At 38.7% G+C, this 18,225-nt stretch overlaps 2 protein-coding genes across 2 annotated transcripts; both read right to left on the bottom strand.

The window, feature by feature from the left end:
* Positions 1-3,938: 3,938 nt before the first annotated feature.
* irf4a (interferon regulatory factor 4a) lies at positions 3,939-12,937 on the bottom strand. Its single transcript, XM_079650530.1, has 9 exons — positions 12,783-12,937; positions 11,280-11,479; positions 10,901-11,087; positions 10,106-10,188; positions 9,794-9,968; positions 9,397-9,477; positions 8,630-9,028; positions 7,563-7,675; positions 3,939-6,976 (listed from the first exon to the last, which is right to left on the bottom strand). Exons 1-9 carry the CDS (start codon positions 12,790-12,792, stop codon positions 6,827-6,829), a joined length of 1,398 nt encoding a protein of 465 aa, XP_079506656.1. The 5' UTR covers positions 12,793-12,937; the 3' UTR covers positions 3,939-6,826.
* A 572-nt stretch (positions 12,938-13,509) lies between these two features.
* On the bottom strand, positions 13,510-17,553 carry dusp22b (dual specificity phosphatase 22b). Its single transcript, XM_079647114.1, has 7 exons — positions 17,360-17,553; positions 16,897-16,930; positions 16,723-16,805; positions 15,941-15,990; positions 15,090-15,164; positions 14,045-14,216; positions 13,510-13,959 (listed from the first exon to the last, which is right to left on the bottom strand). Exons 1-7 carry the CDS (start codon positions 17,378-17,380, stop codon positions 13,819-13,821), a joined length of 576 nt encoding a protein of 191 aa, XP_079503240.1. The 5' UTR covers positions 17,381-17,553; the 3' UTR covers positions 13,510-13,818.
* Between the last annotated feature and the right edge of the window lie 672 nt (positions 17,554-18,225).

The following is an 18,225-nucleotide window of genomic DNA, read 5'->3' as shown; positions in this document are numbered from 1 at the left end:
CAGTAAAAAATAAAAAAAACAGTTTAAAAGGGGATTGATTAGTAAAATATGCATAAATAAAAAGAAAGAATGCAGACTAGGTAAGTTTAAGATAGGAGAGAGGAGTATATCAATTATGTGTTATTGATTGTGAGCATATTCTAATGGTTTTTGGAGTATTGAAATATATACAGTTCTGTTTCATATGAGTGTTGAAAGCTGTATCCATAAATCTCTTAATTTTGCTCTCAAAGTGCACCAGATTGATGCATTTAACTTCAATTTAAAGACAAAAACCTTCTCCTCATTATATACACTACGCATTTTCCTTGGATTTGTTAACACCATAGTCCCTAATATATTTGTAGAAAGGCAGGAAATGGAATTAAATGGAGAACAATTTTTCATTGCGAAGGACCCCCTATTTTGTGTCCCCCCCACTTCTCAAACCAAAGTTACACCCTTGCGTGTATGCACTCCTGCATGTGTGAATGTGTATGTTGGGGCAGCGGTGTTACAGAGAGATATGTTCCTGGGCCATTAAGAGCAATCAAAGGGTTTATGAATGCACTGATTACTGCAATCCAACCTAAATGTGGAAACATCATGTTTTTCTTTCTTTCTTTTCTCACTTTGCATACAGAATTCATGCTGTATTTCCACAAAACTATACCCACCAACCAGGGATACATCACTCCCTGCTGGTCATTTAATTTATTGCGTGCAGTCACTTTGTTGGTTGTTAACCTTGAAGGAAATCTGCATTGCGCTAAAAAGAATGCTGCACTTTCTTCTTTGTCTGATGACATTAAGCGTGCCAGGTAGACACCATATTGTTCTGCTTATCAAGCCTTATCTGTTTACATTCATGTCCAGAGTCATCTGAATGTTTCCCAGTACTTTGTTGCTCCTTATCCGACAGCTGTTATTGCTTTCCTGCCATCATAATGTATTGGGTCAAGTACATTGTTATCTGAAGAGTCTCAGATAAACACAGACCTTTAAAAACAATTCAAGCTGATTTATTGTTGCGATAAAGATTTTATTTGCTGCTGATGGGAAGCACTTCTACTGCCTCATACTGTATGTCATGTGGCCAGATATAATTATAATACTATGATAAAAAGATGGAGATTAATAATAAGTGTATTTGCTCAGACACATCCATGTCAGTTTTTTTGTCTTTTGTTTAAAGTCCTAATAGTACAATCTGTCAACAACTTATCTAGGCAATTGTTCCCATCAGCCATGCCTATTGCTTTATACGTAGACAGCCTAAGCAGTGGGCCTGTAAGTGATGATTGGTAGATTTGCAGGGTCAAAATTCGTTTAAAAAAAGGAATATAGGGTCAACGCCCTTCTTACCACGAGGTCAACAAGCAGCATCAGCCAGAGTTAACTAGCGTTAAACAGGACTGTCATCAAATCCAGGGCAGAGGTCTGACCCTAAACAAACTGGGGTCATGGACTCTGAGTCTAGAATTACCACAGGTATGTTCTCAGGGATAAGGTTTTAAAAAGTAAAGGAGTGTAACCAGCAGGGGGAGCAGGTTTTAAATATGTTTGTTTTCAGTTTCCCCAGGACACTATTTTATATCTAACATTATATAATGACAGATACTAATGAGTATATAGTATTGCATGACCACTGTAATACTATGACCACTCATAGAACACCTTCACAGTATTGTATTACCTGCAGCTTGGGGATAGAGTACACTTCAACATGACTTCAACTTTAACTGTGGGGCTAAAGCGATGTCCAGACATTAACCAGTTCAAGAGGAAATACAGATCAATTATCTTCTCGAGGTACAGGGATGGGGAAGGTGTTTGACTATGTGTATGTGTATAGTATGTAGGCGTGTATATGTACAGGACTGTCTCAGAAAATTAGAATATTGTGATAAAGTTCTTTATTTTCTGTAATGCAATTAAAAAAAACAAAAATGTCATACATTTTGGATTCATTACAAATCAACTGAAATATTGCAAGCCTTTTATTATTTTAATATTGCTGATTATGGCATACAGCTTAAGAAAACTCAAAAATCCTATCTCAAAAAATTAGAATAGTTCCTCAGACCAAGTAAAAAAAAAAGATTTATAACAGCAAAACACAATCAAACATTTGAAAATGTCCATTAATGCACTCAGTACTTGGTTGGGAATCCTTTTGCACGGATTACTGCATCAATGCGGCGTGGCATGGAGGCAATCAGCCTGTGGCATTGCTGAGGTGTTATGGATGCCCAGGATGCTTCAATAGCGGCCTTTAGCTCATTAGCATTGTTGGGTCTGGTGTCTTTCAGCTTCTTCTTCACAATACCCCACATATTCTCTATGGGGTTCAGGTCAGGGGAATTTGCAGGCCAATCGAGGACAGTAATGCCATGGTCAGTACACCAGTTACTGGTGGTTTTGGCACTGTGGGCAGGTGCCAGATCATGCTGGAAAATGAATTCCTCATCTCCATAGAGCTTTTCAGCAGACGGAAGCATGTAGTGCTCTAAAATCTCTTGGTACACAGCTGCATTTACTCTGGGCTTGATGAAACACAGTGGACCAACACCAGCAGCTGACATGGCTCCCCAAACCATCGCTGACTGTGGGAACTTAACACTGGATTTCAAGCAACTTGGATTTTGCTCCTCTCCAGCCTTTCTCCAGACTCTGGCGCCTTGACTTCCAAATGAAATACAAAACTTGCTTTCGTCTGAAAAGAGGACTTTGGACCACTGTGCAACTGTCCAGTGCTTCTTTTCCTTAGCCCAAGTCAGACGCCTCTTCCGTTGTCTTGAGTTCAGAAGTGGCTTGACCATGGGAATACGGCTATTGTAGCCCATTTCCCGGACACGTCTGTGAACAGTGACTTTTGATACCTGGACTCCAGCTTCAGTCCACTGTCTTTGAAGCTCCCCCAAATTCTGGAAGCGACTCTTCTTCACAATGCTGTTAAGGCTGCGGTCATCTCTCTTGGTTGTGCAGCGTTTCCTGCCACATTTCCCCCTTTGAGAAATTTATTTTTGTGTCTTACCCTCCTGATGGAGGGTGTCAATGACGGTCCTCTGGACAGCAGTCAGATCAGCAGTCTTCCCCATACTTGTGATTTAGTTTACTGAACCAAGCTGAGTGTTTTTCAAGGCTCAGGAAACCCTTGCAGGTGTTTCGAGTTAATTAGACGATTCAAGTGATTCGTTGAACACCCTACTAGTATACTTTTTCATGATATTCTAATATTTAGAGATAGGATATTTGAGTTTTCTTAAGCTGTATGCCATAATCAGCAATATTAAAATAATAAAAGGCTTGCAATATTTCAGTTGATTTGTAATGAATCCAGAATGTATGACATTTTTGTTTTTTTAATTGCATTACAGAAAATAAAGAACTTTATCACAATATTCTAATTTTCTGAGACAGTCCTGTATGTGTGCATATATGTATATCAGTGTATGTATGTGTATGTATATGTATATATGTCAATCAACAGGTAAAGCAGATTAATAATACTAATAATATCAACACTAATGCATAAAAATGATCATTATTGCAGATTATAGATTATAAATAAATCATTTAGGGACAAGGGGGTGAGATTAAATAAATTATACTTCTTCTCACTCTTTTTCGACTAGATGTTGCACTGTTTATGTTGCTAATGCTGTTGTTGTTGTTGTTGTTGTTGTAAATGTCTTTTTTTTGTTTTGATTTCTCTTACATGACTATGCACTGCAACATTTGTTTTGTAATTATTTATTTTACTTGTTCGAAATAAATGTATCTATCAATCAATCAATCAAACTGAGGATTTAGCAAGATATATCAGATGTATCACACATTTTCTAAGATACTCTACATCAGTCCCACATTGTCTCATCTAGCCATAACTCTGATTCTGAGCTATTTGTTGATCTGTTCTACACTTACCAGCAGATGTCAGCAAAAGATTGCTCCAGTTTTATTGTGATACACCCCCATTTCTTTATTGCCTCGGAGCATTGATGTCAGATGAAATAAACATACAATAAATGCACAAACCTACTAAATGCTTCCTGAATATGTAGCTCAAAATCACAACAACAGAATCATACTAATGTATTAGTATCAACAACTAATACCGTGATCCATGATAATGCCGCTATATCGTATTATTAGCAGTGAAACTCCCAAAACATAATGATCCATGGATAGGAAAAGTAGCAATAACAGAATAAAAAAGATTTACACATCAAATAAACACTGGTTTTTGTGAAGATATATGTTGGCGCTTTTTTTAAAGTGGAAAAAATAAGCATAAAGATCAACATAATTTTGTATGATGTATCACCAGTTGTCTAAACAGAGTAAGCAGCTGTCTGGTTGCATAGTGACTGAGTGAAAATGTTGCATTCATGGTACAGTAGTTTAATTTCTCCGTAATAACCTTTTTTTTGTGAACTTTGGGGCATCAGTTGACTAAGATGTCTGCTGTCCGATGTCGCTTGGAGTAACGGCTCATTCGGGCGGAAAAACTGAAGCCTGACTACAAATGATGTGGCTTCCTGCAGAGGGGGAAACACCATGGTAAAAGTGTGAATGTGCTTTTTTTGTTTTTGTCTTTTTTCTCTCATTTGAAAATTGAGATTTTAAAGATAATACATCAAAGAAGATATGAGTAGTAGACAATTCATCATTTTATTTCAAAATATACCTATACTCTTTTTTCATTGTGATTTTTCAGATACTTTGTACAAAAAGCTCTAACAATTTCTTTCTGTATGCACTTTTTGTGTGAGTTCCTGTGTAGCTTGTCCTGACTGTTTTACTTGAACTGTTAAGTGTGACGTGTAATGGGTGTGCATGACCGTGTTAGTCACTGATGTTGTAGGTGGGGGAGTTACATGTTTTTATCCTGAGTCCATAAATGTCAGTTCCTGATAACAGTAATATGCAACTGTGTGACACACACATGAGCCCACCTACACACATGCACACACATTGCCCTTTACTACACACACCTGAACACACACTGTTTATCACAACATTACACTGTACATGGAGCTGGTAACAATTTTACTATTACGATTTGATTTTAAATTGGTTAAGTAATAGTTAACAACATGTCAACCAGTAAGTGATTTATGGTTTAGGCAAACACTCACAAAAGGAAAAACATTCCCGCCTGTGATTTTGGTCAGACTTTTGCCATTGTGAAAGTGATGTGGTTTAAGTGTGAAGGAAGTATATCTAGAGATCGAAACTCTGTCCCACAGAAGAAAAACATTACAAAAAATTATCTTATGCTGGAACATCAGCCTTCAGGACTTAAAACACTGAAGGGAATTGCATTATTCTCACTATTGGATGTTTATGTCCTATGATAAATACACAATCCTCCATAGGTTGTTAAGATATGAAAATAGCTTTTGTTTGGACCAGTTACCTCCAGTATGAGAAGTCCTACAGTACCCGCAGGCATGGGAACCAGAGAGCTCTTCTCTGGCTGAACTTGCACACACACCACAAAGGTAGTTTTTCTTCCCATTTGTGAGGCCTTAAGTTTCAGGTCAAGAGGAACAGGTACAGTTTCTTGCAAGTTACAGGATGAGTGTGATGTTTCCAGTCAATCACCTTCAGTCCAGACAGGTCAAGGCCACCCTCTCTCTCTGAGGAGAAGGACCTTGAGGCCCAAGCGGTTCTCTGGTTGTGTTCGGTAAGCCAGTGGTCACTTAACCTTTATTTTGTAGCTTTTGAGAGGTTTGCGTAAGTGTAAGAGGTTTAGTCAACATGTGGTTTTCAAAGAAGATTGTTTCCGACACCTTTTTTGCAGTATTTCACAAGATAAAGCAAGAAAGAAAATCAATGAATAGAGAAAAATGAATAGCCATGATTTTATGCAGAAAAATAGAAATATAAAAATCTAAGTTTTCTGGTGACTTATGAGATCACCTTGTGGTAGATGTTCAGTTTGGTTTAATTTAACAAAATCAAATATCTTTAAAAAGTGACCCAGATTCAGCAGAAGTTGTAGTTTCACCAGTAGCTTCCTCTACTACACCACCAAACCAGCGATAACATCATTTTTTTTATCAAACTTCTTCTTTTCTTTACAATGAACCAAGACTCCAGGTTAACCAAGGACCAAGCAATTATATTGTTGACTTTTCACTTGCTCACTCAAGTAAATCGCACAGCAAGCACTGTACTGTATGTGATAAAAGTTTTGAATCAGAGAAAGAGCTGTGTCGACTAAGTTTAAAAGGCAGAGTTTGTGATGGTTCCACTTAAGTGTATGAGTGCAACAAACACATTGTCAAACCTGTGAAGATGCAATAAATATTCATTCATGCTCTGCTGTGTCCCTTTGACATATCAGTGTTTGTCTTAGGGGCCATTCTTCCTGTGCACCTGTGCTAGTACTTCCTGTCTCAGTCGCCCTTCGCTCCCCTCATACCCCCCACCCTCAAACCGCATCCTTCTCACTGTCACAATAATACTTGTAGAATGAAAAAAAAGCCAGTACTACACAGTCACAGACATAAAGGCTACGAAGCTAGGTGTGCAAGTGAAAACAACAGGGTCTTCCCCATCTTTACCCCTCAGTACAATGCCAGCTTCGACTATCTACAGTACTCTGCAGTCATAAGGCGTGAGAAATGGTAAACTATACATTCACAGTTATGCCCTACTGTGTGTGTGTGTGTGTGTGTGTGTGTGTGTGTGTGTGTGTGTGTGTGTGTGTGTGTGTGTGTGTGTGTGTGTGTGTGTGTGTGTGTGTGTGTGTGTGTGTGTGTGTGTGTGTGTGTGTGTGTGTGTGTGTGTGTGTGTGTGTGTGTGTGTGTGTGTGTGTGTGAGTGTCTGATTGTTACTCCTGAATATGCTGTAGGGGTCTCTGGGAAGGATAGTCGACGGTTAGAGATGTATTCTGTTCCTGGATGTGATCAAAAGCCCGCAGGTAGTGGCCATTGTTCTGCTGGTAATAGTGCACCAGTTTTTTGGCAAACACTGGCTCCACCTAAAATAAAACAAGGTATGTGTATGACATATATGTGACTGCATTTAGCAACTGCCTCTTTAGTAGTATGGCAACAAATAACTGAATTACTTACGTCATTTCATATTGATGTTATTTTCAATTAAAGATAACAGCAAGTGGAAACTGTTAAGGACATTTAGCTTTAGTTTCTGCTAAGGCTAGCCATGCTATCTGACAGCTAGCATTTTAATTTCAGGCTTCATGTCAGGCTCACCCTCAGGTGTTGTTTTTACAATAATGACCCCCTCGCTGCACATTATCGCTATTTGGCCTTATTTTAAGTTCCGTAAACTCGGTAAGAGCACATTTAAAAAGGTGTTCTCACAAATATTACACAAGTTACTTAACAAAAGGTCAAATTCAAGTACACATAAAGTGTACTGGAATGTTGTGTTAGTAAGAGAATACTGAAGTCTGTCATTCCATAAAATAGCCTCACTAATGCAAACTACCTAAAACCAATTATGGAATAGCCATTATTAATAATAACAACACTAATTAAAAGCTACCATGCTTTAAATAAATGCTTTGAATTACAAGGTAAAACTCTGTAGTTTATGGTTACCTGTGCTGTGATCATCTTCCTCTGGCGCTGTGGGTCGGGGTACTCGTCTCCAAAACATAACACCACCTGATATCTTGGTACATGTCGGCCATTATGGACAAATTCTTGGAGCTCTGAAAGAAACAGAGCAATGAATGAGTGCTTTTAACACAAAAACACACTCCAGGACTTCACATTAAAAATAACAGTAAATTAAGAATTCAAATCCCCAAATTGCAGCACACTTTCCCTTATCATGGGGATTTTCTGGAAACCACTGATGTGGATGATGGAAATTTCCTTGTGAAATGTCACACAAAATACTATTTTGTCACAGAGTGTGGTGGACCACAGGAGGTGGGTGGGGACTCCACACAGTTTGGCCCCCTGTAAAGAATGTGACTTGATCATTTAGTGCTACTTCTTTGAGGTACTTACACAGCGTAAGAACCTGCGGCCTCTCCCTTATTATTTTATCATTCACAACACAGCAATCTTCAACATGACCACAACCATCATAATACTGTAAATGTTGAAGTTAAACTAGCAGTAAATGACAAATCCATAAACTCTGTGTTTTAAATAGCATCTAGTCCATTGGATAACAAATACATTTATTGATTACCTGTACTGAAAATACATTTAATTAATTTATGTACTTTAGTAGAATTTTAAATCACTTATGTGTTACTAGAATCCCTTTATTGAGGAAATCTTTGCTTTTTAGTGTATTTATCAGACAGCTTAAGTTACGACTGTACATTTTCAAATGTTATATACACAACATTTGATCATGGAATTAAACATGGCTGTAAAATCAAACTACCTAACTATATATAAAGTACTTTAAATTGCTGCTTACATGGTAATACTTTTTAATTTAAGATATTTCTTCAGAGGAGAAGACATACATTTAATAAAATAAGATCAGATCAACTTTAGGAACAATTACAAATATAAGACTATTATTTACAATTTTAATTGTATTATATTTATATTTTCAATGAATAGAGGCTGTCATATGATGCTTCCTTTGAGGAGAATATGGTGTCGGGCTAGTCAAAAATCGGAACAAAATGAGTGCTTACCAATGAGAAATTGCTGGGTGTCAAACAGTTTGCATGGCTGCTCCTTCTCCAGCTTGTTGGGTTTATCCATATATGGAGCCATGGGTCCCTCCCAGTACACTCGTCCCTGGCAGAGGCGATTAGCATATAACCCATCAGCCGTCATCCACAAAAGCACACCCTTCTCCAGTACGATAGGAAGCATGTCAGCCCCCTGCCTCTGAGACTCGGGGTACGGGAATGGAAAGAGAATGGTTTCCGCCCCGCTGTGAAGCTTGTCCTCTGAGCTTGGGGAAGAAGAGGAGGAAGATGATGGAGAGGAGGAGGAAGAAGAGGTGATCCGACATCCTTCTGGGCTGGTGGTGGTAACCTCCTTCACCATAGACTCTCTGTAGTATAAGGACACATGCAGGCTGAAATCTGGAAGAAAGACAGGAACGTTTAATCGATATTTCAACAAAAACCCAACAACTCACAGCCTGAACATATTGGGGGTCTGAAATGTCAAGCGTAAATAGAATACAACTGTTTTCTCAGTATTGTTGGCATGCAGAGAACCACTCACTTCTCTTACAATAATATTTTCACCCCTTTCAAGAAAAAAAAAAAACTATTCACTATCATGAGTTTAGAATGGGGAAGTAAGAACGGATTTAACAATGTTTTTGAGTTGTTTTTTTCTGTAAATGCAAATATCTTTTAAATAGTAAACAAGCTTATGGGTAAATGTCTTTCTGAATACGTCCACACATATACTGTATATTAAATGAGTGCAGGATGATTCATACCTGTTATGGAATTACTTTGGTCGAATGAATACAAAGGCAATTGAGATTCTGACAGGTAGGTGTGGAAGGAGAGCTGAAAACCTGTGCAGTATAAACAAAAAAACACTGGTCATAATTTGAGTAGTAGCTGTCAACAGCCACTGCGACACTTATTTGCAGGAATGAAGGTCTTATTTAAATCGCAGACATTTTAAAACACTGGATTACCTACAAGTCACTAATAAAACCTTTTTACCTGTTAAAGCATTACACAATGTTAGATATAGCTGTCTTGTACACCAAATTAAATGCAAGAAAGGAATTTCACCACATCTGCTAGTTATTAGAGTCACACTCACATAGATGGTCAAAATCAATCTATATATTCTGTAGTTTTATAATCCTGGCCACATCATACCATTTTCTGTGTGTGACCCCGGCCAAGCCCGGCTGAACGCTGACGGGTAGTGGCTCGAACCATACTGCAGCTCTGCATGTGGCCCGTGATGATGTGGAGGAGGAAGCGGTTGTTGTTCTGGGGGTGAGTAATCCCTCCAGTCCCTTCTCTCCTGAGAAACCATATAACCAGATACCTGAGAAGGAACCACATGGACGGTCACTCCGGAAAGACTTTATTAAACCAAGACATTTGCAATCAGAACACTGAGGATTAATTGTATGTGCATGGACCAGTCTATAGCATGCAGAAGCCACAAAACAATCTGCTGACCTGGTTCTGCAGAGACGTATAAGGAGGAACATAGCCAAGGGAATTTGCATGTGATGGTGTCTCCTCCATACTCATCTTCATACCTGTGGATGTACAAAAGCAGTAAAAAAAATCTGATAATTGGTCCTCAATATTTGCTACGAAAGCAGTGCTTCTACCATCCTCCAAAAAAGAATAAGTACTAACATATTTGAAAATTATCAAGGATCACAACACAGTTTTATATTAAAGAATACGTATATAGTATATATGATGCTTAGAGCACTTGTGAGGTCCTGTATTTCCATTTAAGTAATTGCAACTGACAACTGACTAAATCCTGTTGATTTCGATTTGCTAGCTCAGAGAGCAAGAACTGCTCGGGTGTGACAAAAACTGTTGTATGATGGCAGACACTTGGTTATGCAAGGCTGGAGGTCGCCTGGTTGTGTTATGTGCACCCTGCGCTTAGTAACCGAAGCCCTCTAAAAAAAGCACTACGGCCTCTTTGGTACATGCTTTGGCTTCCTTTGTGCTTCCTGCCTCATCAGACACAACTGCAGAGGTGCATATGTGAAATGTGGCCAATAGTATGTGAATAAAGTTAGATGCTATGTGAAATGCAGGAGTGTCGTGTAATGTAATCAAACGAACCATAGCTATGGAACAGCTTTACATTTTACAGTCTGTTATCAAATTCTAAGCATAAACTATTTTACTTATCTTGAAACATCTGTCACCACATGCATTGGTGGCTGAGTGTGTTTCTCACAAACTACACTGTATGTTAGATAGATGATGTCTGCATGCACGTACCTCTTTTGGCTGCCTCTGGAATTATTCTGTAGACTTTATAGGGGTCTGTGATGTCCAGTTGGCTTCTTTGCACTAACTCATCAAAGTCATTGCTTTTATTAAGAGCACAGCGTAGTCTTGTTTTCCATGTGGGGGGGTCTGGCTTGTCGACTCCTTCCTTATATTTTCCCTTAAACAATGCCCATGCCTGAAACAATCATTTAGCAGATTAATATACAGTGCATCTTCTAACATAGACATGACTGAAGTACCAACACTTTTTTTAAGTTGGCCTTCTGAGGAATTGTTTTTTGCATTAACACAAAATCTATATATGTGTTTAAATGCAACAGTTGGAGGCATCAGGTGCAGTGTGAGAGGAAAGGTAGGATGGTCTGACCTTGAAGAGAGCAGCATCCTCGTCTCTGTTATAGTCTTGTTTTCCTGCATGTTTCCACGGAATCCTAAAGATACTTTTTTCCTCATTTTCCCAGACCAGGCCACCATAGAGTCCGCTGTCAATCTGATCTATCAGCCACTGTCTCAGTTTGCCGTTGCCACAGCTGACTGTCAAGCCACTGTCCTCGTCCAGGTTCATCTCTGCAAAAATAAAGAACAAAATATAGCGTCTAACTGAACAGTAGGCCCAGTAAAGTGATGCAGTTATAATTATACTTGTTGTAATGTAAAGTGTTTCTTTAAATTAATCTGAGAATCTAAGATTGACGAGATTTTTGGTTTATCATAAAACAGTACAAGTTTCATTAGTATAATTTCTACTGTAGCTAAAATGATTTTTCAATTAAAATACTTTTAGAGATAAAAGAGATGTTAGTGTTAATTAGCACTTCCCCTCCGCAGCCCTATAGCTGCAATATTAGCAATCAATTTGAATGAATTTTAACTAGCCATGCTTTGGATTATTTTGGCCATACTGATTTTAAAAAGAAAGGATATGACAGTAGAGGTCCATGTGGGAAGTCTACTTCAGGTTTAGCACCTACACATCTGTGAGAGAAACTGACTAATTTAAGACATGTATGACTAGAAACAAACGTACTTTAGCGTAGCTATAATTAAATTATAGCAGAGTTTTAAGACAACTGCCATTATACATGATGCAATATATGTACAGTATGCATGTTTTAATATAGTAGTACATATACTTAATTACATTATCCAGGTGCTTGTAATTTACTCAAATTCAATGTGAAAATACTTTGTATACTTTGAACCTTTACTCCACATTTGGAAGAAAATATTGTAATATTTACAGAGATTAGTTACTTTGTAGGTTCATATTTGTATTACAAAGATTAAATTGACTTATGAATTATGACGTACTATCATAAATAAGGATATAATAAGGACGTTGAGGGTATCTCCACCTTTACCAGCTGCAACATTACAATTGTTTTCCATAAATTGATCACTAATTAGAATCCAGTGATATAATATTTGTCCCCCCCCCCCCCCTAAAATGGGTTACTTTTAATTTTGGTAATTTAAGTATATTTTGATAAAAATACTTATGTACTTTAATGTAATATAATCTGGTAGTACTACTTTTACTTAAGTAAAACATGTGAGTTCTTCTTCCACCACTGTACTATATAGGCTATGCTAATAATACAATTGATCACTATGACTTCATGTGAACAGTTCAGTTGAACTTTTGGTATTTCTTAAATATATTTCAAGATTGATTTAACTTACACACCTTCTAAATTCAATAACAAACCAATGCTATCATTAGATTAGAACTAGCAAACTTGATGCTACAGAGGTGATTGAGATCAAGCATTTTATCCTGACTGAATTTGCTGGGGTTCATTGGTTCAATACTAATGTAATGAATAACAATGTTGAAAATACATTTAAAAAAGGAGCTTCTGCAGCTTACCGTTGATCATGCGAACTCTCCCCGCTGAAATCTGTTATTAAGGTCTCGGTTTACTGTTCTTAAATGTTCTCACATCTTGATTTGTTACAGGGAGGGGCCTCTCGGTCTCTGAGAAGTTGAAGAGGAGATGCGCAGTAATAAGGCGCTCATTTCTGTGAAACTTAGCGCCAACGCACTGCGGTGGGGAATCCCTCTGAAACCGTGAGCAGACACCAGGACCAAGTGGAACAGTTACCTGTACATAATTTTTCCAATGCAAAATATTTCCCCCACGTGTTTTTCGTTTTACCAAAAGCCTACACGTGCAGTCTAATTTCCAGTTAACTGTTGATTCGTTTTTTTTCCTGTTATACGGGGGAAACTAAATTGAGGCATGAGGAACCAACCAAAGTCAAAAGACACATGGTTGAATCCGAACATTAGTTTTTGGCTACATTAGTATTACTGCCCTCCAGTGGCTATCAATGCGCATGCCCTGCAGTTATCTACAGTTTAAAGACTATCAAATATCTTATCATTCTGAAATGTATGTTTTTTTTAATGCTTTATAGCAAGTAAGTAAGTCATAAAATATCATGTGATTACAGAATGTGCTCTTGGTGTTTTGGATGTCACCATGCATGACTTACCTTGCACATTAGACAAACAGGAAGACAACCAGGAAACAGAGATGTGAACACAACACAATGTGTTCTTATCACCTTTGATATAACAACCCACCACAGCGTTTTAGTGTACCCCTTTTATTTTTCTCAACTGGAAATCATCGTGACACAGTACAAAAAACACAGCATTCATAAATTAAAAAAACAACATCACCAGAAACATCAACCATACTAAAAATGAATATGTGCTGTAACATGTTAATTGTCTCTTAGAGTGTTCATAATATTTATTACTCCAACGTCGATAAACCTCCTGTCAGTAGTCCTCTCTAAAGCATATTAGCTCTCCAGATAGGTAAAGAGTACTGTAGCTTCAGATGGTGGTGTAATCCTCCAGGCTGAGCGGCAAAATATCTCACAAACATTTCTGATCAGATACCTCCAGGTGGAGTAGAGGCCTTTTTTTCTACGCTCTCACCATCAGCTTTAGTCATCTTTGCAAGCAACTCACGTAGATCGGCCTCATCATTGAAAGGGTTGTCCTTATATTCATTTTGTAGCCATTCTCTGAACTGCAGAAAAAAATAACAGCTTGTAAAAGAAACATACGAAATGCAAGACACTGATGGTGCACTCTCTCCAGTTCCTAGCACTGACCTGTTTGGCTTGAGTAGCCTCAAACTCTCGGAGCTGGTGCTGAAAGCCCCTGTTGGGCCCAGCACAGGGCCGGACGACCTTGACTGCGGCCAGCGCCTCCTGCCAGCCCAGTCCCGTCACCGTCATGATATAAGCCACCACCAGGGTGACACTGCGGGACACCCCTGCCAAACTGTAAGCATAGATGAATGGACAATAAGTATAATGAAATGAACCCAAACTGTAATCTCTTTTGAATATGTAAAGTGTGTAAAAAGCACATAAGCATCCTGGACATGATTTGGTTTGGTACTGTTCTATATTCTGGCTATGTTTTGTGCACGTAATATATCATATCCTGGTTTGAGGAATTGTCAATAAGCCTACTTGTTTTGTAAAACTGAAATACTTATGTAAACATTCCCTTAAAGTAGGTTACAGCTGGTTAAAAACTAGGCAGCTAATGTACATGTAAATATACTATATGAGTACTAGAACTAAACCAGCTTGAATAGGATTGGGTAAAATACACAGTAGAGTCACAGTAGTAAATATCAGATTAAAATATACATTAGGCAATATCAACCAGACTACTGATGATGCCAGATAGACAGAGAAAATGCATTGACAGAGTGGTCAAATATGGTGTGGAAACTGATTGGATGAACACTTTAAACATCTTAAAGAAGTATAAAGTATTAACTCAATTAATAATATAGTAAAATCAACGGTAACGTGCAGATGTTTATAAATACTGTAGCCTCTTGTTCCCCTGTATTTCTGAGAAGACCATCAGTCTAACCAAATATAACTTTCCCCTGTGAACATATGGTCAGCTACCCCAGTACACAAACACAATGTGGCCAGCCTTGTTACTGTACTCTTTTTCGGGAAGTTCAAGAATAGGCTTTTGCTTATCATTTAATCCCCTCTGTGCAGCCGTTACACATGAGTTAACTTGTGTACTTTGTTGATCTGTTTCAGCTTTTGGGTAGCATCTCTTTGCTGTGAGTGAACCTTGAATCAATCTTTGAAGTATAGATATAACAAGCTGTCTTAATCTCACCAGTGAACGAGGCAGCCTTCTCCTTTCAGGCGGGACTCGTGCATGAACATTATACTTTGCTTAAAGTGCTGAGTCCTGTGAAGCACATAAAGTATGTTAACATAATAAATCATTATGAGATCACAGCAAGAACTACTTTTGAGAGCGGTGACTAAGGGTGGATTGCTTAACAGTTATTCTTACATACCAGTAGTATGTTTTGCACCTGACTTGTCAAACCCTTTTTATGTCTTATCCTGGATGGTTCAGGATGGGGGTGTGTTCCTATCAGGCTTGAGAAAGTCTGTGTCATATTTCGCACAACAGGTTTCAAACACCTCGCAGTGTGAATGTAAGAGGTATTAGGCAACGGGGGCAGTAAGGGTGACAAGGGCATCGGCGTGCATACAGTACGTGTGTATAAATATGTGCATGTGCAAGTGGTATAAATAGAGACACAGCGCTGCAGAACTGAGCTGTTGGACTTCCTTCCTGCTGAAAGACCGTCTGATATGTGAATTGGCCATAGAAGATTTGTGTTGGCATGTGTGTCTAAATCAGGGTAGCATTTTGTGATACATGCACCACCCTTGATTTTTCATAGCATGCATTTGGGAATGTCATGTCCTCATGTCAATTAAAAAACAACAACAACCATGCACCAAAGAGCTGAATCCAGCTGTGTTCTAGTTTAGAGACTAAGTCTAGTTTAATGTTAAGCTTGTGGACGCATATCATTTACACGTTAGGTTGAAAGAAATGAACCTCAGACACCCACACAGTGCAGCCTCAAATGCATGCTGTACTCTCTCTCTGCCTCAGCCTGTCATTGTTCTGTGCCTTGTTGCTGTGCTGCACATGTTGGTACTTACAGGTTTTGTGTGGGCAAGTCAGCTGCTGAAATGCATAGATAGGTCATCTCCTGAGGGAAAAAAGTATTATAGTTACCCATCAGCAGTCCCTTACTCTGATGAATTTTAACACAGAATAACAAACAGCTGGTGATAAATATCACTGAAGGCTATGTGGTGAGCACAGGCTGTGCTTTTTATTTGGGAAATAAATATCCACATTATTCATGCTTAGCTATTAATAAATGTATTCAAATAATAGTATAATAGAAAATGGTGTGATACTTAATTTTCTTAACGAACCAGCCCTTAACTGAAGCTTCTTATGTATTTGCAGTTTTTTGCAAACCTACTCAAAATCCATTACATAGAAAAAATAATGAAGCGAAACAGCACAATCCACAGTGGCTGAAGCAAAAACAAACGCCTACTCTTAAACCCACGCAGGCACACAAATCAGCACATTGACCCAACCAACTGTTGTTGACTGGCATTTTTCCTGATACTTCAACCATCACATGAGTATGAAACTCCTTCTTACTGTTTACTCACTCACTCGGGACTGACAACTGTTTGCTCAAGAACAGAACATTTTCCTTACCAACCTGACAGACTGGTTTATGGACAATGAGTTCTCTTATCATGTTCACTGTACTAATTCACCAAGAGGGGGCTCAGCCCATCAGATCTGTTCCTCCTCATTCGATGTATCACTCTGTTTAAGAGATTAATGAGAAATATAGATGCAAACTAAGGGAACAAGGTGTTACAGTAGATGTATAACAAGTAGATGAGCTTCTCACCTGGAGGATGGGAGCTGCACTGTCATGAATTGACAGGATGTGTGTGATGTTGTTTCTGGCTAACTGTTCTCGGTCTCTGGCATCTGACACAAAGAAATAACAACACAATCACATACAATTGGTATGGGGGGTCATAACGAAGATAAAACGGTTCAAAAAAACAATGAGACACACCTTTGAAATTCCCCAAGTACAAGTCAGGCAGGACCTACAGTATAGAAGGACAGAGATCAAGTTCAGAATCAGACATGGTCAAAGCATCATAGTGAGGAGGTGCAGCAGCTGCAGGGAATTTGAAACAGCTGACTCAAATGACACCCTGAAAATATGAAGTGATAATTAGAAATTGAAATTTTCAGAGCTTTTGACGAGATTATTTTACCACAATATCAGTAAAATAATCCCCATTATGTTAAATATTCACCACTTTAAGTAATAAAGCAATCAATGTTATATTGATTTAAAAATACTTCATTTCTTATTAAATCATGCCAATCTAATATACGCAACTTTTTTTTCCATGAACATCTCAAAGACTTTATGGTAAAATGAAATCGCCTTAATTACTCTCAAAAACACTGAGGAATACTTGTATATGAACTCAGCGCTAGTCGCTTGCAACAGATGAGAGTCGTACCTTATTGATGCCATTCCCCATGCTGAAAGATCGTCTAATTCAAAAGAAATGCCACGCTGTGTTTCCTCGTTGTTTAAAAATGCTTATCCAGCGGCTTGACGGCTTCCCAAACCCACTGTAGTGGTACAAATACAGTAGCTCCGTTTCCGAGCAAAGCAGAGCACTGCTTCCCAAGCTACACGCGTTGAATTCTGGGAACTGTAGTTTTCTGATACAAGGACAGCAACGTTCAGGGATAGGAAGATTGAACCATTAATCTCTCCTGAAAAATGGCAGGCAATCTAAGACCTTTATGGCAGCAGGCCAGTGCCAGCTCCTTAGGACCATGATATTCACTTTGCCACCAAAAACAAAACAAAAAAGGCCCCTAATAACCATACAGTAAAGCCTAATTTCACAATACACATTTTGTCATTGCAGTGTAAACACCTGTGCTATTATTTAGCATTAATGTTGGCCCTGTTCCATAAGGCAATCCGAAACCTAGCATCAGGGCCACCCCTCCCTACAGGCCGATCACACAGACTGTGTGTGGCCCCACCTCGCGGAGGAGGCCTCATCTTGCGGAGGGTCTTCATTTTACAGAGGCGCGCCTATACAGTCTAAGCGCGCCACAGTTTCGCCGCTGCGAGGCTCCACTAGCACCACCCCGTCGAAGCTCGAGACACAGAGGGCCTAATCATATACACATACAAGTTGGCCAGCGGCGGCTCTGCCTAGCATTGTACATGGCAGCCTTTTTCTTAATACATCCATGATGTTGACTCACTCGAATGGCTGTGACAGGTTCAAAAGAGTTGGATAATAATTAAATGTATTGATAACAGCTGTGTTTACACATCAATGCCATGTCTTTTTTTATGCTG

Source organism: Notothenia rossii, assembly GCF_949606895.1.
Source record: "Notothenia rossii genome assembly, chromosome: 9".
In the NCBI taxonomy this organism is placed as follows: Eukaryota; Metazoa; Chordata; class Actinopteri; order Perciformes; family Nototheniidae; genus Notothenia; species Notothenia rossii.
The sequence above is the reverse complement of the archived record's forward strand: the minus strand, read 5'-3'. Positions and strand labels throughout refer to the sequence as shown.

What these genes read in the sequence shown, in the direction of transcription:
- dusp22b (XM_079647114.1), bottom strand. Translation starts at nt 17,380, where the DNA reads ATGGGGAATGGCATCAATAAG. An exon ending in TGGGGAATGGCATCAATAAG is followed by an intron (nt 16,931 to 17,359) that starts GTACGACTCTCA and finishes TCTATACTGTAG; the next exon opens with GTCCTGCCTGACTTGTACTT. An exon ending in GAAGGCTGCCTCGTTCACTG is followed by an intron (nt 14,217 to 15,089) that starts GTGAGATTAAGA and finishes CTATGCTTACAG; the next exon opens with TTTGGCAGGGGTGTCCCGCA.
- irf4a (XM_079650530.1), bottom strand. An exon ending in AGGATGCTGCTCTCTTCAAG is followed by an intron (nt 11,088 to 11,279) that starts GTCAGACCATCC and finishes TGATTGTTTCAG; the next exon opens with GCATGGGCATTGTTTAAGGG. An exon ending in TCCAGAGGCAGCCAAAAGAG is followed by an intron (nt 10,189 to 10,900) that starts GTACGTGCATGC and finishes GTACATCCACAG; the next exon opens with GTATGAAGATGAGTATGGAG.